Source organism: Dreissena polymorpha, chromosome 4 (assembly GCF_020536995.1).
Source record: "Dreissena polymorpha isolate Duluth1 chromosome 4, UMN_Dpol_1.0, whole genome shotgun sequence".
Taxonomy (NCBI): domain Eukaryota; kingdom Metazoa; phylum Mollusca; class Bivalvia; order Myida; family Dreissenidae; genus Dreissena; species Dreissena polymorpha.
In genome coordinates this window covers 124020643-124044089 of record NC_068358.1, presented here as the reverse complement: position 1 = coordinate 124044089, position 23447 = coordinate 124020643, and the positions used below count along the sequence as shown (strand labels likewise).

At 32.6% G+C, this 23447-nt stretch overlaps 1 protein-coding gene across 1 annotated transcript in view; it reads left to right on the top strand.

The window, feature by feature from the left end:
- Positions 1–11025: 11025 nt before the first annotated feature.
- The window catches only part of LOC127878753 (putative surface protein SACOL0050), a gene marked incomplete at its 3' end in the record, with an annotated part of 34608 nt that continues 22186 nt past the window's right edge, over positions 11026–23447 (top strand). Inside the window, exon 1 of the mRNA XM_052425281.1 lies at positions 11026–11080. Coding sequence (XP_052281241.1) covers positions 11026–11080 — 55 coding nt within the window. The remainder of the gene's footprint in view (positions 11081–23447) is intronic.

The window sequence follows — 23447 nt, the reverse complement described above, 5'->3', positions numbered from 1 at the left end:
CAATCCTTAAGCTAGGTCTCTCTTTAAGTTTCATCAAGATTGGTCCGTACAAACTATAGTTATAGCCCGGAAACCACATTTATGCTGTTGTTGTTTGAAACAGAGACCTTGACCTTGACTCGACCTGGCCCCAACAGTGTTAGCTACCAAGGCAAGACATGTCAGTATATTTGTATTAAGTTATTTAGCAAAACGGTATTATATTACTTTTTCAGTGACGGTGCACTTGAACTTTACCCCAAAAACGCTAAGAGTACAATCAGCGGCTAGGGCTTCATGCAAACTTGTGAAATAATAATGGAAATTATGAATGAAAATTTTGCTTGAAGCCGCTCGACAAAAAAAAATCCGGCCGTCCTCTCCCGAATATAATACTCAGGATTTTCAACTTCATTGAAAATACTGTTTAAAGGCAAAAACGTGTCTTCTGACGTGTATCATATTTATGGTATATTGTATGCATAAAAAAACAAACTAATTTCCTTGTTCGCCATTGAGTTTCTAACTCAAAACCAATTCTTTCCAATAAGGCACGTACATGTAAAACAAGCATATAATTATTTGAAGTTGGAACACAAATGAATTTTTTTCAACACGGCTTCAAATGCATTCTGACCACGCGTATTTATAATTGTTTAAAAGTGTATGTAACATAATTACATGCTTATATAACTACGTAATTTAAATGGTTTTAAAAATAAAACTGTGTGCTAGATTGCATGGTACAAATCTCCAGAACATTTATATCGTGTGTGCGTAAAAAAAGATTTGAAACATTAAACATGATAACAGCAATAACATTTTCAATATTAAAGTGATTGTTTTATTAAAGCATACCAATACTTTTATAAAAATACATTCAGAACATGAAATAGAATGTTTGTGTATTTTTTGTTAGAAAATCACCAACATATACATTATCTACTGTAACATGCATAATACATGTATGTATTGCTTCGACCACAACTATAAACGTATATTTAGAGATAAGTAACTTAACAATGAAGGGGACTTAATTGTTATTCTGATAGTTGGATAAGGGAAGAGTATTGTTTCCCTTATCACATGAAATTCCTGGTAAGATTGTGTTAAATATGTTGTGAATGTGTTTGTGATAGCCAGTTTGTATAGTCTTATTTAAGTGACTAGTTCTTAGTTCTTATCAGAGTCTCTTGAACATTATTCACACGAACCAGTGAGTGCGTAAAACGTCACAATATTTGAGCATGTAGGCTCGATGGTACTGGATTTTTACTGTTTATAGATCTATGGCCCGTACAAGTACAGCGAGAAATATACCTTAAGTGACTCTGAAGAAGAAATGTTCACTCAGTAATAGTCACATGTTCATGAAACAAAAGAACGGCATGCCAACTTAACAGATATATGTGTGGTATTTTTAGGTAATATTTTTTTAATGCCCCTGTATCGGTGCTCGGTGTATCGGTGTTCCACTACAGTTGGGACACCAGTTGGAACACTAGCTTGATCTTTCAACTGCGCTATTTTACCCTACAGGTAATATCCAATTACTTCTGACTTATATTCTGCCAAAATTAATGTACAACCAAGACTTAAAGTGCACACAACGTGAGACTCGACCCCAAAATACTAGCATAATAATCTGCAACTGAGCTTAATGGTTTTCTGTGTTCGTTTTGCAAATTATAGAATGTAGCATTGCACATTATGCTTATTGAAAGGCACAATTTCCGGGTGGTTATTTGCAAACCGAAAACTTTCTTGAAATATAAAGGCAGATCAATTCTAAAGAAACAGTTTTCAAGAAAGGCATATTTGGGATGAGCAAACATACTCCTTATCACAATGATCCCATTTATGCTGTAAATACGTGTTTTTCTTTCGCGACACGTTTAAGTTAAAAAATGCCGTGAATACACAGATGTATAGAAACATCAAGTTTAGTAGCAAACCTGTTACTCCGTCATTGATAGTCCATGTTGATCCAAATGAACAAGAAATTACTCCCTTGGTGTAAATTAACAATTCCACTTGTCATAATAGGTCTGTACCAATACATCTATCTTATTTTTCAACAGAATCGCTGACAGAGTGAGATTGGAAATGTGTGTTATATTTATCTGATAGGATGCATGTATTAATACTTGTTTTTAAATATGATCATATTTTTTGTATTAAAACAACATTTAAAATATCAAAAAAGTGTGAACACGCCCCTAAAAATGGTGGCGTTTATTTGGACATTTTAACAGATTCAAACATAACCATATAATTTGTTATAAAAGACCATTTTGTGTAAACAAATTGTTAGTATCAACGTTTTGTAAAAGGCCAAAGTCCAAAAATAGAAGATTTCAAGGTCAAAATGAGGTCCGACGGTGTGTTGATAATGTTCAAAGACATCAATTCATGAAAGTATAAAATTGTCACGTGGACACGTTAGATGTTTTATATTCAACTATAATTTGGGCATCATGCTGTCATATAATTTAACGGCGTGTTACTGATTTTCTAATCGAACACAAGCTCAAACAATTTATACTGTTATATAATGTAGAAAATGTCAAACTATAATATAAACACGAAGAAGCGTTTACGTGTCGGATGGTCCGTAGCATGTACCGAAAATTAACCTTATGTTGTTCATAACCTAAACGCAGTTCATAAATCTAACAAAGTTCATCACCCCTATTCAGCTCATAAACCATTACACAGATCAAACATTTTTGCGTAAAAAACGGTATGAGATTTTTTTTTATTAATTATTACTGCCTCTATTTTTGCGTTTATGGTAATATATATCGCACTTAATTAATGGGTACTTATTTCAATTAATATTTTTACGTTATTACTTTCATTGAGCAACCATTGCATTTTTATTCGCTATACTGACATAAATGCAAAACATTCAGTTAAAATATACCGCACAAATCGTTAAAAATAAAAAGTCTTAAGGACTAAATAATTAAGTTGTGAGCTGAGATATATTGCTTGAAAGGGGCTTTTACAGAATTGTTTGATTAATACGTTAATTATTACACGGAGCGTTTATTGACTCATCTAGAGTCCGTGGTCATTATGACTGTTAGATACTAGCTTTCTTAAAAATTACAAAAAGGCTAAAAGATAATAACGAACAAGTTAAATAGTGTTATTAAAATAGTACAGGGTTATATGCTTGTAAGTGATAGAATTGGTATTTTGTTCGTTTTTTTTCATAAATAAAGCCACACACCTTGAAATGAAATACATGGTATGTAAATTTAAGTATAAATAAGAAACATATTTTATCTATACCAATAAGAATATATCTGGTGGTAACAAGGTAGAAATCCGTCTCTTTTGCGCTTTAAAACTTAACTATAATCGCGTTTGTCGAAATGGACGTATACGTCTAGAAATCCTACTTTCGGTTTTAAAAGCGGTACTGTTTGAAAAAAAAGAATGACTTGCTAACTAGGCTAAAAATTTTAATTTTATCTATCTCAATTAGAATATATCCGGTGGTTACAAGGTAGAAATCCGTCTTTTTTACGCTTAAAACTTAAAAATAATCGCGTTTGTCGAAATGTACGTATACATATAGAAATCCTACTTTCGGTTTAAAAATTAAAAAATTAATAATTAATTACTTGCTAACAAGGCTCTAGATTTAAAAACAATTTTGCACACGTTCAAATTGCATCTATATGTATTGATTAACATGTACTTTATTTCAAGGCGTGTGGCTTTAATTGCCTTTTCGTGAAGATTACAACTTGTACATGAAGCTTTCTTAGTTATTATATTAACTAGCATAATATTGTTCTCAATAAGAACAGTTCCGTTAACAGATAACCCATTGATTAAATAACTAATGGTAAGCAACGTTATTATATTACAGGAGCAAAGAACCACTAACCGACCAAAGCCAGTGGATTTCCATAATCAAATTGGTTAAAATGTAAAGTTATCAAAGTTTACAGCACTCGAGAAACATTTATGCTCCCCATTACATGAATGTCTTTTAATTGTGTTGCTCCCTTACATTCATAAATTAGTCAGCAATTAAAATAAATATGTTGTGTAATTAACTGAGTGAACAGTTGTTTTTATGTCCACACATTGGCGTCTTCCTATTGTTCCAAGAAACCAATTTAAAGCGATTTGTACGGTGATTGGTTCGGCGTTTTGTATATATATCGTCGATTTAAATTATATACAGACCGACCGATCTACACACACACGGACGTCCCCATTTACTTCGGAAGCAAGGTATAATGATTTCGTATCTACCACATTCTTTAAATTCGACTTTAAACAACTAAATGACCTTTTATATAGCGAAACGAAAAATTTAATCGAAATCCTGTCTACTTATGGCGTTCAATTGTATGAAGTTATTTTAAAATTTTGTTATGAATAAGTTTCAGTCCAGACAAGCTGTTTTGTGGCCTAATATACGTTTGACCAATTCGTATGACCTTGAATTTGACCTTTGATGTACGGAGAGAGGTTTTAAACGTGACATGGCGTAACAATATAAAGTAATTTGCAGCAAATTAATTAAAATTGCATGATGAATACCAAGTTACAGTTAGGACAAGCTGTTGTCTTGCTTAATTTGACCATTGACCCCAAAGTGTTACCTAGACCTCTACATTGAGGAGATAGGTATTTTACGCGACACGTTGTCTGTTGATGGTTTACATATTTGCCAGGTTTTTAGATTCATCATTATATGGTTTATGAACATTAATGTAAAAAAAAAAATCAAGTCCTGCAGACATATTTGTAAGAAAAATATGCATTCAAACTACCTGCAAATAACTAATTTTTGACTCAATAGACACATCAACATAACCTGGCAGCATGGTTGGAACCACAAATTAGACAAGCATGTCTGTAATTGAAAACTGACCGTTTGCATTTGCTCCCATTCACTCTCCAGAAATTTAATAATACAGCTTATTATTTTTATTATTTTATTATTTTGATATGTTTGTACTAACCAAAACGAAGAAGTATGCTTAACAAGCCACGGGAATTTATTTGTGGCGTGTCCCGAGACTTTTGGTACCAATTCGGCAAGTCAATAAATGAGAAAACTCATCCGATTTGACTTCGCTTAACTTACGCTTAATTTTGATTAAAATGCTTAATGTTGTCTGTGACTTTACCGTTTATAGTATTTAAGACAGTGATATAAAATGGACGGATACTGGTCAGTGGACGTATTTTCTATCAAACAGATTTATAGCCACAAGCAACACCTCAACAAATGTAGACACCGATTCTAGCTTGATGCTTATGATAATGTTTGGATTTAACTTGTATTGAACAGTGTAGGTGTTACTCTTTTAATCAATTTTACTTTTTATCGTTAAACGCCCAAAATGATTACAAAACAAAACAACTTTTCAACTAAAAACGCAAGTAGAATGGCGACTGTGACCTTTCTCAGGTCCTGTTATATTTTGTTTACATTTTAATTTAATAAATTAAGTTTGTCAAAGTTTTCTCATTCTTGAATGAGACATTCCATCTGTTAATTATATTAATTATATTTTTTTACCACCCAATTTTTTCTCCAATAAAATAAAAAATTTGTTTTGGAGAAATTCTTACATGGAAACTCTAATTCAGTCATTGTCTGTCAGTAAAATTACCTCAATTTGCTTAACTTGATGACAACTGATAACATATATTTTTGTTCAAAAATAGAATAACATCAGACAAGCCAGCCGGAAGATTTAAAGCCAGACTGTGCAGAAATATCAATAAATATGACCTTCTTGAGAAGAATTGTACTAATAAATTTACTGTATACCACACCTAAAAGAAATTCTTAGCCTCTCTGCTCAATGCCTGTGATATAAAAGAGAAGAATTAGAACACTGTGCAAAACAAGCAGTTCCCTTCTAATCTACTTAAAGAGGTAACCTCCTAAATTAAATACAGCCAGCTGTGTAACACATTAAATTCATGAGGAGAAGTCTATGATAATTTGCTATTACCATGATAGATTTAAGAGTTAAATGACGCAAGACCTCACTATTATTTATGGAATATGTTTGAATATAGACTACATTCTATCTTTACTTATTTTATTATGCAGTTTTATTTTTAAATTTATATTCAATTAAGTAAAAGGGACTTTAAATAACTGCATTATTGTTTTGAATTTAAAAATGGTTAACATGGTAACCATAAAGCTTTATTTTTTATGTTACTAACTCTTGACATTTATGATTCCTGAATATATTATTTGATAATTTTTAAGATTGCTATGTTTAATATTAATTGTAATTTATACAAATTGAACAAAACTGAGAAAGTATGTTTGTCTATGTGTGTACTTAATTTTGGGATCTGTTTTGAATTCTTAATAAATATATATTATCATTGAACTACTATTATATCTGAATTACTGAGAGATTGAAATATGCAATGTTTAATTAGGTTGTGTATTATTGTGTGCAAGGTTTAATAAACATTATATTTAATGGTCATGTCTTTTAAATAAATGATATTAGTTTCACCTCTTTGAAATAAATTATACTAGTTTCCCATCTTTTAAATAAATTATTTGTTGTATTGAAAGTGGTTTCGATGGTTACAGGGCAGCTTAAACCTTGATATACCTTGTTAACAAATAATTATTATATTTGGGAAAAGTAGTTACAAACTTTGGAATATAATGGTACAGTTTTTAAGACATATTTTACACTGTCATTACCTTTGCTTAAATGATGTAATTGCTAGTTTTGTTATCTGATCCAAATTTACAGCAAACTCATTTTAGAGAAAATTAGCACAAGGGTCCATATCTATTGAAATAGACACTATGACTTTGTATCTGCATTTGAAATGGAATTATTATTTTTTTATTGCATCAGTTATTTAAACAAAAACCCATGAAAAATTTCTTTGTATACGCAGAATCTCGATAATAACATGATTATGTATGGTGTATCCATGGTATCCATGGTACCAATATAACTTTTATATTGTATTCTTATTCTTGAGTAGTACTAACTTCATGTGTAACATATTATAATTTTTTATGCTATGGATTTATTCCTGCACTTGTGGATTAAATAAAATGTATAAACTTATTTTATTGACATGAAAATAAATAAAGAATTGTTAATTTTTGTGTTTTAATAGGAATTTGTAAAGCAGTCTTTATCACCTTCAATTTCGAAAATTGCAAAAATCTTCAGTGTTCCAAGTTCAAAATACCTGGAAGCTTCTCAATTTCGTCCATGTACCCCATTTGACCAAAGATATCAGAACAGGCCACATTTATTTAACTAAAAATGTACTCTTTTAATGCCACTAAGGCAAACATTAGACTATTTTCAGAAAATATTTTTACATGGTTATTTCACTGAATCAATGAATAGATATAAACTACGTTTTCTCATAACGCTTGGATTGATATTTGCTCTTAAGACTATTGCTTAGGTCAGACGCCATGCGACTGTGCCACTGTTTCCCTACCATCGAATTCACTCTACAGAAAATCCATAAAATACACCCCCGTAAATTCATCATCCATCATAAAGATTACAAGAATTGCAAAGAAAGACCCTTCAACTACCTGCTTCAAACTTTATTTTACAGATTTAATAAACGTTTACTTGATTTGATGAGAAATAATTTAAAGGAAAAAAATTACGACCTTTTATTGTGTAGATAACGGTGAAAAAGATTTTTTTTTAATTCGCTACTTTAACTTACGATAACAAAACACCAACAATAAGGAAACTGACCAAAACAGCATTGCAGAGTGGTCCCATAATAAATAGGTCTTTTATTTAGAAATAGACCATACTGTTTTCAACTTGTCTGATCTGTATGATGAAAATTACATGATTGTACGCGATGTATACATACTTACCATTAGTTCAAAACAACAGATCACTACGCAGCGCCCATGTTATTTACTGCTTTTAAACAATTACATAATTGAATATATTCCAGGACAATTTTGTTCTGTTTCTAAAAAAATCAACGCGTTTCAATAGGTGGAAACAACGAGTAAAATTTGCGTACTTATTGTTCATCGGTGGCATTTTTGTCAATGAATTTGATTATTGAAAGTGTTAAACTGTCCGAAATTCAAATTTTTATTTTCAGACAAGCTCATGTTGATTGTCGATCGCTTAGTGGTAAAACTATTTACAGCAATAACCTTTACCGATAACAATCTATTTTGTCGATAACTACATGAAACATGTGGATCTTGTATATTGTTGTAGACCATAAAAAACTTTATTTACACGGGTTTGTGTTTTTTGTCAACATAATAAGAGGGATTGAGGAATTGAATTTCGCTGACATGATAGCCAAACTCAATTTGCATTAGCCAGAGCAATATATAGATTCTAATGATTGGATAAGTGTTCAATTATAACACTACATTAAACAATTTCGCCTCGAGCATATATAGAGAATAATAGGTTAGTGTTGATTATAGATCAGGTTTATCATGCGAGGCTTAGAAAACAAAAAGCACGAGCCTTGGCGAGTGCTTTTTCGTTTTCGTGCCGAGCATGATAAACCTGATCTATAATCAACACTAACCTATTATTCTATTTATCCCACTTTTTATTCAGTAAACTATTTTTATTTAAACAAAATAAGTTTTCATGAGTGTTTGTCGTACTTTGATAATGACTGTAGTGTAACCAAGGTCAGTGTATTACTCCGCGTTCCAAAAATAACCGCTGATCAAATAATCATTTTTTTTTAATCAGAATATCGTTCTGTAACAAAGTGTCGAGCGTTATTTATTACACTTTTAATCATATTGAATTGCAAATCTTTAAGTTTTATGATATCAATATGGCATTAAGTTGTTATATACAAGGAACTACATTTGTTTACAACGTAGCCAAACACCACACACAATTCACTTTCGATATCAAACTATCGAGTCGATCACGAGGTGCACAATATTTCCTTCTTTGTTATAATATGTGGTTATTTCGTGACAAAATAACAAAGATTACTTGGATTTAAGCTAATTATATACATTAACATTTTGAATGTTGAAAGTGGCACCAAAGAATTGTGAGGCAAAGTTGTTCGAACTAGAGAAAGACATTTGCAAGTGAAGTGACTGGGTGGGGCGAACATCAAGATCAACTTGTTCGACGGTAGACATCGGTTGTCTAGGCTGCATTTCGGCCATAGTTTCAGTGCGTGAAGGTGAACAAGAGGAATCTGTTGGATTGTTACATTTACTGGACTGAGCAAGAATGAACACTTTTGCTGCTGTTCAACAGATATGTTGGAATAATTGGTTATGGACTGGACATTTTTGTGCCCTGTTATGGCCATGGTTTAAGTGGGTGGAATGTTTGCATTTCGAAGTTTTTGGACCAGGAATTTGCGAACTGAGTGGTTCGTTATTCTCTTGTGCTTGAGAAAGCCGGCGTCTTTTGCCATGGCCTTCAGCATCTGACCTAACTTGTTGACACCCAATTGTTGACGCAAGAATCACCGGGATGCAGTGTCATTTGTGCGAATTGCCAGGTAGAAAAGATGCTTTAAAGAAAAATCAGATGGACGCATATCCGAGTACATCTTGTAAATGAACACAGGATTTCTTGGTCCAGACGATTGTTTTCTACGGTCAAAGGGGAGCAACTCGAACTGACTTCTTCAAAGGGGAGCAACAACAACAGAACCTATTTGCATAGTGTTAAATCTACCTAATACTATGTTTTAATGACAATAAATGACAAAAAACTCGTTTTTTTGCTACTTTCCTTTGTTTTAAGGTCATTAAGATTGACAAACATTTGAGATTGTTTTTATTATTGATGCACTTGGCAAATACAGGTGACGAGGTGCGTGGGAAAAAGTAGTCCCGGTTCGGCAGTTGATGACGTCATTTCGTGCCATTGATTATAGCCTTGCCGTTGATTATAGATGAAATTTAATCAACGGGGCTTTAATCAACCGATTTCGCTGTAAAAGTGGGATAAAATAGCATCCGCAAAGTACTTGCCAGATGTCGCAATAAAATGGTATCGAGTTTAACGTACACACATTGTCTACGTTCCTAGTTGGTATCATTCAGTGTACAACAGGAAAAACCTTCGATCACTCGTAAAAACGTTATGCAGGGAGGATCCAACGGACTGATGAAATAGGACTTTGTACGAGAACGATTATCGGAACGCGGAGATTTGTGTAGGCCTATAACCAAACAGTTGGTTCAAGCGATACGACTTTATAATTTAGACAAGTCGACAACAAAGCCAGGCAAGCATCATAGCAAGGAAGAAGAAAGTATCATTTCTATGACTCCATGGGCTCAAATTCCGGCAACGATCGGCCTTGCGGTGCTTTTTTATATATCAATATTGGGAAACACAATGACAATGACAACTTATTTACGGGATCGGAAACTTTTCTCCGTGTACGATTTTTTTCTTTTTTCCTCTCGGAATTCGTGAAATTTTTATTTTGATGATATATTGAGGCAACATGACACATCTTTCTGTTGTAATTTCCAAGTTAATTTAATAATCTAAAACGTAAATGTAAATCTATGTTTTTCATACAAACGTATTTTGGTCTTGGTGGAAAGCTCTACATCGTGAATTGATCAGTATAAACTGTTACTTATTAAGTAATTAATTTTATAACTCTTAAACAAGAATGCTTTTCAAATAAGCACACACGCCACCGTCAGAAGCCGTGTTAGTATTGATTCATTGGCCAATTTGTATAAGTCCAAGTCTAAAAGTAGGTCATTTTCAATGCCATGGGTGTTTTAATCTAAAACCAATCCAAGTATCAAGGCTTATTTAAAAGCGATATTTAAGTTCGACAAAAAGAGTCATTTTCGATAAGAAAACATTTTGGACGTTCCGAATAAAGTAGTTGCTAAAACAAAACTGTTAAAGTCAACCGCACTGACTGTTACCTCAGCTCCCGAAAATTCCGACCGTGCTGTACGCTTGCGCATTCGAGATGTATTCGACTGCCGTGGGTATCTATCGAAGGCGCCATCTACCGCTGATGGAGCGAAAATAAATATCAATGGCAGATTTACAGATCAGAGGAAGGCACGCTCACCTCGCGGTGAAGGACTTCGGTGCGCAGTAAAACCTGCACCGGACAGTAACAAGTTTATATGACGTATGCATGTATAATGGTTTCAACTTAATTGTCATTACACAACAAAATACATTTTCAAATACTGAGATACAACTTAATGCTTGGCTTCACATGTGTTTCAGTTAACGTAATAGGGCTTTAATGACATTCATAATATAATTGTTTTAATACAATTAATGTACAAATGCTGATTTTAGCTAGAGTATGTTTCGCATAAAGCTCACACAGAATTTAATGGCACACGGCACAAACATGTACACTTTTGAATGCGTCATTATTTTAAAAAATGAACTCATAAATAATACCATATATGTACTATTAATTGAAATCACAAACTGCTAGGAGGATTATACTATCGATTTAACTAAATGTTTTGTACAACGGAGGACCATTAACCTTTGTAAAATACCACTGTTATTAATCTGAAATAGTAAATACGCATTTTGTTGAGATGAAAAAAAAAAAATCTAGGTTAGTGTTTCTTCTTTGTATTGTATTACCTTCCGTGATGGTATAATGGAGATTCGAGATGGATATCGAAGTTGAGGATTACCCCGAAACTTCTTATTTCAATCAGATGCACACGTAAAGTAATAGTAAAATTAATGTTAAATTGTCGTTGTTTGCTCCTTCAGATTCCTCACACAGAAATATGATCGAGTGTATCAATTAACTTTGATCAAGGGTACATAACAATGCAGCAAAAAGTCAGACATACACACAATGCCATTTGCATGTCCACAGAGTATACAATACAGTTTAGTTTAGATACAGAAAATAGTTTGTAGCACTTGTGCAATGATTTAAGAATAAAACATATGTTCAAAGGCACCTAACTCTGCGGAAAAGTTAGCAACATACACGACACTAACGTCTTTCATAGTAAATGTATGATACCTGTAAAATTTTACGTTGAAACGCAGACGGCAGAAAACTAAGGGCTGAGTTCACGAAAAAAGTATACTTGTTCAATTATATTAGTATCCAAACTTTGCTTAGGTCATTGGTACATAACCCTTTCAAAAATGTTGCTTCACACTCGAAGGGAATGCTATGAAATTTTTGATAATATAATAACTCATATAATGCTTTCATGTTTATAGACAGAATGCTGAGAGATTGTCTCGCGATACAACGAACACATGTGCAGCGTGGTATTTGAACCGATCAACTGGTGGTTGCAATATACCAAGATATATACACCTGCAAATCTAGATATAGTGTGGACATAACTGATATCTAGACAGCCGATCTACCAACACACGGACATAGGCCTAGCAATATTGCCGTATACTTTGGAAGTAGGAAATATAATTTCTTATCTTCCGCATTCTTTAAATTCGACTTTTAACATATAAATGAAACCTTGACCTTTGATGTAGGGAAACTGAGAATCTACTCGAAAGCCTGTCTACTAATGACGGCCATTTGTTTTTGTTTTTAAATAGCGTGATCAATAAGTTTTAGTCCGGACAAGCTGGTTTGTGGCCATAATTGACATTTGACCCCACCGTGTGACCTTGAATTAGACCTTTGATGTACGGAAAGATGTGTTAAAAACTACACGAAGACTCATTTGAAAGTCTTTTGCGGCAAATAAGTTAAGATTGCATGATTAAATACCAATGTACCAGTTCGAACATATAATCTTTTTGCTAAATTAAACCTTTGATCACAAAATGTGACAATGACCTTTACATTGAGGAGGTTGATATTATAGGCGACACGTCGTCTTATGATGGTGTACATTTGTGCAAGGTTATTAAGAACCATCACTATATGGCCAAATTATTGCTGAGACAAGAATTATCAATTGTTTTACGACCAAATGTGACCTGTATGGCTAAACAAATGGACATGTGCCCTGAACATTTGAGCATGGCAGACTGGTGTAACTATAGGCGTCGTCTTATAATGATTATTGCGCGTGCCAATTTATCTTTAAATCCATCAATCAATTGTTAAGACCTTGCCTATAATTCGTCTGTTAAATTAACTTACATTGCATTGTTATACCCTGATTGCGTAAGAACGTATCCATCACTGTTGTCAACATGTCTTCAATTGAGTTTATCTATGGTATTAAAAAAGATAAGTTATTTCGTTTACGTCGTGTTCGAATGTCGTTTAATTGAATTCGGTTCATTTTGTCATTATTTCTAGTAATTAATTAATCTGTTGTTACTTAGCCACAAACGAGTTTGGAATCCGATTTGTATGATGGAAATTGCATGAGCGTTAGCGATATGTACTTAATAACCACTAACTCAAAACAACAGAGCATTACGCAGCGCTAATGGTATTTACTGCTTTCCAAACTCTACGTAATTGCAGATATTTAAGGACAATGTTGTTCCGTTTTTAACGAAGCAACGAGGTTCGAGTAAGTGCATATATCGCGTTAAATTTGCGTAATAATTGTGAACTGATAGCATGTTTGTCGACGTATAGGATTATTAAACGTGTTAAACTGTCCGAAAAGTCCTTTGCATTCATTTGTTTTTCCGACAAGCAAATGTTGATGGTCGATCACCCACTGGTGAATCTAGATTACTAACCGTATTACACAATCGCATACTACTGGTATTTGTTAACACACTTATCATCAAAAAGCAATAACATTTACCGATTAAATTTAATTTTTTTTTATTCTTTATGTTGTTCATGCACACCGTTGAAAAACATAACACTCTTTGTTCATATGAGTGTTTGCTAATAGTAAACACAACATAAATATGGTTGTTCTGCGGCATATTTTTTACATAAAAATGCAAATCTGCATTTTCTTTAGAAGTGTATCAATTTACTGTCGATGACTGAAATAGAGTTAAAAAATGACACAACATTAAAGCAATGTGCATCGAGCCTCAATTATTATCCACAAAGAGCTTTGTATCTGACTGATGTCGCCATGGCACCCATACCAATTGCAGCAGTGCTGATACATGTAAATTGGAGCCGACATGTAATTTAAATGGTATCGAGTTTAACTCAATAAATTTTCTACGTGCAAAGTTGTTATCATTCAACGTTAAAAAAAAACTCTCGTAATATTGTTATTCAGGGAGGAACCATGGAATCTACTGTATTAAGAAGACTTCGTTAGCGCACGACATTCGAAACGAGGAGAACTTTGTGTAGGCCTATTACCACAAATAATTTATCATCTAGACATGTCGACAACGAAATCAGTGAAACTCTACAACAACTAAAGAATGCATCAATTTTACGACCCCATGTGTACAAAGCCTGGCAGCAATCGGCCCGGCGGAGCTCTTTTTGATATCGATCTCGCTAAATACAATGACAGTGACAGCGTTTTTGCGTGATCAGCAACTTTGTTCTGTTTGTTAAAGATCGGAATAACGGATGTACTTCTATCCGCGATTGTTTTACATTTTTTGCACGATGTACATTCTCATAATTTTTGTTTTTAAACAATGTGAATTTCTTGCTTCTATTCGTTTTACTTTACCCGTATAATTAATACTGCCTCGCCTCGGGTCTCCCATATAATTGCAATGGAAAGGAAACATATATCACTAAGTCATTAACTATTCTATTTCATGTCCAATTCGTACCTTAACAAGTATTAATGCGCTAGAGCACGTGCTTCTAACGCGTTAGAATATTTGTAAATTAATATTATGTTTTGTATATTTCATCGCATCTCTGTTAATAAAATATATTTAAAAAAAAAAACTAAAATAAAATTGGCAATAACAACACTATATCAATAATCTAGTTTCTAAAACGAAACCGTTCAAGTCGGCCGCAATGTTTGTTGCCTCTGCGCTCGAAAACCCGACCGTGTTGTACGCTAGCGCATTCGGGTTGAATACGTCTGCTGTCGGTATCTAATGCTGATTTGGCGCAAATAACTGTCGTTGGCAGATTTCCAGATCCGGAGGGGAGGAGACACGCTCATCTCGCGGTCAAAGCATTCGTTGCGCAGTTAAATCTGCAATCGACAGTAACACATTTAAATAACTAATGCATGTATGTTGGGTAAATTTATGTGTGATAACACAACAACAAAATATATTTTTAATACTCAGTTACAAATTATATTATTGGCTTCACGTGTATATCAGTATACGTAATAGAGCTTTATTTACATACATAACTTATTTTAATTAAATTGATTGCATACACGTCTGTGAACACGGCCATTTACCTTTCGCAGAACAACAAGTATTTTGTGAACATTAATATAAATAACATATAATACGATACAAAACAATAAATATATAAATGTTTATTTTTGCGGGAATCTGTTTCGCATAAAACTAATCTCGAATTTAATGCAAAAAGACACGAACGCGCTCAATGTTGTCAGCTTCGTTATTAAAAAACATTGAATGCACGAAAACTTCTATATATTTAATATGAATTCAAAATCACAAAGTGGTAGGAATAACGAGATATCGATTGAATTGTTTTTTTGTATAACAGAGGACCATCAGCCGTTTCAAAATACTAGTTATCAATCTGATAATATTATAAATTACGCATTTTGTTGAGATGAACATACAAGTTATTCTAGGTTAGTGTTTCTTCTTTGGTGTTCAAGCGCCCATAACTGTGCAAAAAAGACAGCTTTACACAAAATATCATTTGAATTTCCACAGAATATACAATAAAATTGAGTTTTTAATATGCAAAAAACAATTCGAAGCACTTATTCAATGATATTAGTATAAAACAAATGTTGAAATGCAACTTAGTATAATAATTAGAATAATTTCGCAATATACACGCAGATAACGTCTTTCATGGTAAAATAAAGTTACCTGCAATATTAAAAGTTGGAACGGAGAAGGCAGAAAACAATGGGAAGAGTTCACGAACAAAGTATACTTGTTAAATTATATTAGTTTCCAAACTTGGCTTTAGGTCGTGGGAACAAAACTCTTCAAACAATATTGTGACACACTCAAAAGTAATGCCCTGTGCTGTTGAATAGTATTAACAACTAATCTAAAACGTTTCAGTTTATAAGCAGAAAGCCAAGGGATCGTCTCGCGATACAACGTACACATGTGCAGCGTGAAAGGTCAGCCTACCTACTGGTGATTCACACACATCGGGACCCATACCAATTTGCAGGAGTAAAATGAGGTCAGACATGGAGGCACTTAAAACCGTCCTATTTGCTCAAGAGATGACCAATAACCGAAAACTGGATGTTTATTGTGAAATTGTCTAAATAATACATATCACTTTATCCTTTACATATTTTTTTTCATTTGTACTGAATTTCATTATTATACTTTTAATAGCGTGTTTACTTGTACGAATTCGTCACCATATACCAGTTAAATAAACAATAATGTGTTAAGAGCGATAGAAAATTATGCTTCTGGTTTCAATGGATTATCATGAAATCATAACAACTGCTTTTTAATAACTACATTTAATTTGAACATAACTAATTATCATGCAGTGGAAGTATATGTTATTGGTTTAATTTATCATGAAGAAATGCTGGACCCTTAAAAGATAGTCCATGAGTTGCATATGTTTGTATGCACAATGGTAAACGAAAATGCTCAGCATATTGTGACATAGCGAATGTAAAAAATAATTTATTGATGTAAAACATTGAAGGGAAGCCATTTAACAGTTTATATTGAGACACAAGTTAAACATTATAAAGAATGGTCGTATCTGCAAAACAAATAATTAATCACAGTAACTCATCATGTTTTAACTTGACTGAGTTTCCATTAATAATTTACACGACAATTAATATATCCATATGCATAATGTAATGTTAATGTGTATAATGTTAACAAGAACAGTGTGTGCGTTTGCATTTGTCATAATAGCACTGCTCTTGCTTTACAATTCGAATAGAGTTAACACATTGTGTTCTTCGCATTTGAAAAACATGTTCCGTACAATTTGCAATGTTTACAAATAATAACATTTTAATACAGAAAATTATAAAGGCTTTCTTATATCTTTTATTTGAGTTTGATGTGATATAAATATCTTGAACGTATGAACAAAATACAACTCTGTTAGAATCCTATTAATATGTTATTTTATTTGGAAATGTCAACGCAACTGCCTTGTGCACTAGTTATAGTTCCTTGCATATGTGTTACGTTAAATGCCATTTTACATTCGATATCACAGTAACAAGTTCTGCCACTTGTATGCAAGCAAAAGAACTGACTATTTGTTTGCAGTTTAACTTAAAACCCAACCTCTTACACTGTTTTGCCCCGTTTAAATTTCGCAAGAAATAACGATGATATCATTGTTTAAGCGACCTCTCAGGCAGAGAAGTGTCTTCAATCAAATATATTGTATTTAAGATTATCAATATAAATACGATGTGACGCAATTATTTGCATTTTTTACAAAAAACATAACATGCAGTTTGACGATTTAATACTGCTCTTAAATGCAAAGGGGCAGTGTTCGATAAATCTGTCATTAATCTAAATACTTTTGGAAGCTGTAAACTATATGCACTACGTGCATCAATGTTAAGAACTACATGGTAAATGGTTGGGTATCAGATATTTAACCATGGGCATTCCACGGAAAAAATATATCTTCAAATTGATTTTTCAAACGTTGTTTTTTTCTAAAAAGAAACAATTATTTGATAACAAAAAGGAACACAATAATGAAGCATACTTCTTACAAATATAAAATTAATGTAGAAGAGAAACATGCAAAGTTTATACGATAACACACTTGTTATTAGGCTAAACAGAAATTACTAATCATTTATTCCTTTAAGATGCTACACAACAAACATATACTTTCCACTCATCAGCACTCTTCAACCTGAATTCTCCGTGAAATATATATTACCAATCGATGCATTCAAAAGTAGCCATGTATGTTAATATTTTGTCATTATCCTGAAGATTTTTATTAAAGAATGTAAATGCTCGATGATTAAACTTGCTCTTTATCGCGATGATCAGGCTCCAATAGATGCTATTAGTCTTTGATGTACTTTCTCAACACTTATCAGTTTCAAATATCCATACAAGATAGTGCACATGTGTATACATAAAAAGGTAATAATAAATTGTGACCCTTGAATTGATAGTTCACCTGAACTGTGTGTTGAAGGAAAGTCCTCCCTTGGTTGAATAAGTGAACGGTTCTTCAAGTATTAAATAACTTTGGTACCGATTTATATTTTTTAGCAGAACTTTTTACAGATTGGGATTGGAATATTTTTATCTGATAAGATGAATCTAATTATATTGGATTTCAGCATGCTTTTATTTTAAATGTTTGTGTTTTAACATAATTGGAATTATCAGAAAATATTTTAACATGACCCTTTAAATGGTGGCGTATGTCGGGGCTTTAACAGATATCAAATTGTACTGACGGTACACATGCGATAAGGAAGTATAGTGTAACAAAGATTAATGCAATACTTAAAAAGACATTTACAACGCACTGTACTAAAAATCGTTACTTTTAATGTTATGTATTGCATATTTATAGATGATATTTTTATATGTTGAAAGTCTTACAAGTGCTTATTTTCATTTTGCACGCTCATGTACTTAAAACAAAGAATACTTTCCAACCAAGAGGAAAGAGGTATGGGTGTACATCCTAAGACAGTATGATACATGAATTTACGCCAAGAACACGTGTAATTTGAGATAAGAATTATACAAAATACTTGGGATTTACATCCATTTTGGTTCTTTTAAGTCACTTTAATAAACCATGAATAAGTGCACACAAATTTTTATGCTTTAGAAATACGATACTTCCGTCAATACAATACAGTCACCGTTTAACATTTGCAAGGCAAATGACATCAATTGAATAAATGTATCACAAATAAAATGCATGACAGAGTGTGTCGTTGTTTCTTTCCTTTTAATTGAAATGCACATATATGTGAAATAATGAAACAAATATCCCACAAATAAACATTGAAAAATATGATATATATTTAAATAATATTTATGTTATAGATGATCACAAGCGTGAATTTATGCTATGAAAAAAGGTTCTATTTGTGCGTTTGCCTATAAATAGCTCAAAAAGAGGCGGAACGAAAACATAGCTAAGTGTTCGACTAACATCGATGATATCATCTTACTCAATTCAGTTAAAATGGGGTTCTGAACTGGAATCAAAACTGTTTAAAATCTGTCGATTTACGTCTTCGGTTCCGACAAGCATGACCATATAGAAATAAACAACCTAACTTTTTTGTAGAATTTCAAGAATAATAGCTTTGTCACAATGCAAATATACAATATTTCACCGGGACACTGCATTTCTTTTGTTGAAACTTTACTGAAGATGATGTTATTTGTGAACAAATGCCTTCCTGCTATGCTGAGAAATGGTCTTTTTTTCAAAAATACATGATATATTTTCATGAATTATAAGTTGTACGCCTATAATGGTTATAAGACGAATTTTAATATATGAGCCTTGTTCTGAGTAAACTGGGCTTAATGCATGTGCGTAAAGTGTCATCCCAGATTAGCTTGTGCAGTCCGCACAGGCTAATCAGGGACGACACTTTCTGTTGTTATGGTATTTTTAGTTTCAAGGAAGTCCCTTCTTACCGAAAATCAAGTTTAGGCGGAAAGTTTCGTCCCTGATTAGCCTGTGCGGACAGCACCGGCTAATCTGGGATGACACTTTACGCTCATGCATTAAACCCAGTTTTCTCAGAACAATGCTCATACAAATACTCTGCGGAGTACCAAAGACGTAATAGTCATTTCCCCAGGGCTTTTACGAGTATTTCCAGTAACTACTGCTCAATATTGAAACAAAGCCGTACATATTTTATTGTATAGTTTAGTACCTATTGGGGATCGGGTAGATTATTTCAGTTCAGTAGAAAAAGTGTGGAAAAGGGAGTTAGAAAGTTTATAAGCAATTCATAAAATGACCCATATGCTGTTTCTTAACAAAGTCATATTCGTATTTGGTTAATTTTTGTTATCCGGATCTCCACAATTTTTGAAATACCTACATCTTAGCTACAAAACATGCTTACCCTTCGTATCCAACAAAGTCGTTTTCGTTCAATAATAATGGTTGATACGGTATCTGATTTGAAAGGATTTTAATGTATCAGCTTTGTGCCTTCAGATTAGTTGGTTTAACAAAGTTAAAAATTGTTCTCAGTCTAGAGTGTTTGCTCGAATAAAGTTCAAATTGACAATTACTTCATTGATCTAAACATATCGTGTTTGTGTTTAATACCTCTGTCTTATATTGATGTGTATTGCCTTTTAATGATTAAATGTCAATATAGAATTGGTCATATAAGATCAATTAAATTTGTTAGTATATTCTGGAAACACAACCCATTAATTACCATACTATTAGATGTCGCAATCTGAATGTTATGATCATGTGAGCACTAAAATAATATAATTAGGGCGGGCTATATTTAATGTAATGTTATGCAGCGCCCAAACACGTAGGTCGTATACGGGAAGCAATCCGTCTGCAATATGAAGATCACATAAGTTGGCATTCCACCAAGTAAAAAACATACACATAATAGTTGGCATTCCACCAAGTAAAAAAACATACACATTGGTACTACACATGTACCAATAACAAAACAATCAACTTGGGAGTTTGCAAATTGCTGAGCAGCAAAATTTTCCAATCCGCCAATTGCAGAGCATATTTGTTTGCATCCGGCCAATACAGATTTAATTCATCGCTAAGACACATGTGTGCACTATGTTTTACGATTAAAATTACCCCATCCACATCCCGTGACATTCAACAGCAAACTTACGCTTACTTTAGCTCTCCGCCGAATGTAGAGAACATAAGATATCGGCCATTCTAACCTGATCAGACACAATACCTGGCCATTGCCAAGATTGACTTTATTGCAATTCTCGTCTTAAGAAACGACCATGTAGTCTAATTAGCTTTTAAATAATGAATATGCTATTACTAATCAAGAGCAAACGAATGTTTTTTACATAGTTTTTACATTTATAATAAAAATTGTATTTTATTATACAAAACAAACGCTTTGGCTGTCAGTCGAATTGTATAAGCCTACGGTAGGTATATAAGTGAAGACGAGATACTTTTATATCCTACAAAAAGAGATCACTTGAACACTTATTAATAAGTTATGTAATAATAATTGTATTTATAATAATATTTAACATATCAAATATTCATCAACATCATTAAAAAATATTCCAATTTTGCATCAATAAGCAAGTTTACATACACGACAATTTCCCATAAACGATATTTTATTTGGCAAACATTACGGCTCCTTCGAATTGAAATACCATAGTTAATAGAATAAAAAAGTATATTGGCAACTTCCAAAAGCATGTAAACCCAGTACATAAAAATCGCAAGCAAACGACCTTACAATACATCACATTGACATATTGAGAAATCTATGTTTAGATTCATCAACTTTATTATTTACAAAAAGACATTATGTGTATATGAGACTGTTTCTACATGAGCTATCATTACTATAATATTGTGCATGGTTAAACAGAGAATGTATTATTTGCATTTTTGGGGCGATTGCCTTCTGCAATTCGCCCCATAGGTAACATAATATACCGAAGAATGTAGTCCGTAACTGCATTTAACCACTTTGCATCCAGATTCTGCATTAGCAAACAAAATAGTTCCGATGAGCGTGTCAAACGTTGCAAAATTCAATGTTTCCATAGCTATGTGGTATATTTGCATATATATGTTGTATAAATTCATATATATATATATATGGTAAAATCCATATATATGTGGTATATTTGAATATATATGTTGCATATTTCCATTTGTGTGTGGTATAATTGCATATATATGTTGTATAAATTCCTATATATATGGTAAAATCCATATAGATGTGGTATATTTGAATATATATGTTCTATATTTCCATTTGTGTGTGGTATAATTGCATATATATGTTAGATAATGTTCATATATATGTTTGATAATTTTCATATATATGTTGGATAATATTCATATATATGTTGGATAATTTTCATATATATGTTGGATTATTTTCATATATATGTTGGATAATTTTCATATATATGTTGGATAATTTTCATATATTTGTTAGATAATTTTCATATATATGTTGGATAATTTCCATATATATGTTGGATAATTTTCATATATATATATTTAATTTGCATGCTGGGAAATATTTAAACGGGTATGACTATAAAACGGATATGGCTTTTTCGAGCGTTAAGTGCGTTCATCAAACATCATGGCCGAAAAAGACATGTGAGTAAAATGATTAAGCATTTGATTTCAAATTCTGAGTCTCAAATGGCAAACAAATATTAAGTTTTGGAGCATTACTACAGTATGAATGTGCACATTTATTATCCTGCAATTATTTGTAACATTATGATGTTCTTTCATTTTGTTTGAGCAGTATCTATTAATTCGGATATGCACACTTCGGCTTATTTTTTATCATGAAAGACGTTGGTTTAACAAATGCAATATCCTGTAATTTTATCTTCTTCCAATATTTTATTGATATAATCTGGAGTGTCATTGATTTTAAAGCATGATTTTGTCATTTGTTAAAGAAGTCTATTTAAGCTAAACTGTATTTTCAGTACATTTGTTGTCAGTATTGATGGAAGGAGCATTAAATTATAGCATCTGCATCCCTTGTAGAGGCCCTGAATTCAGATGGTTTGCTTAAACTTATAATATTTGTAACTTGAAAAAAGCAACACAATTATTATGTCAAATTTGGAATTAATAAGTGCGATTATTGTCAATCAGTTACCAATACTTCAATTTCCATTTTATTCATGTCAAATAAAATATACCTTACCACCTAACTGATTCTCGATTCGTCATTGTCCGCTCGGTTACTAGTTTTATGTAACTCGGGTACATGTAAGTATTCTTACATGTACCCCGGGTACGGTAAATATACTCAAACGTACCCCGCCGATTTTAGACTGTACCCGACTGTTTATTCCCGCCCCAAAAACACGCTACCGATTACCGTAATTACGAAACAAACTGCTATTTTTTTTTAAAAATGCATCAACATGCTTGTTGAGTATGAGTTTCGATAATATAGATGCCATTTTAACAGAAAATTGACATAAATATGAAAATAATTTATTTAAAAAATAATTGCTGACAACGATTGATTTAACGCTAAAGTTCCCGGGCATGTATGAGTATATTTACCGTATCCGGGGTACATGTAAGTATGCTTAAGTGTACATGGGGTACATGTAACTAGTACCCGAGCCGACAATGACCAATCGAGCCTAACTGACCATCCCATTCCTTATTTACGCTCTTAACGCCTCTTAAAACATTGAAATTCG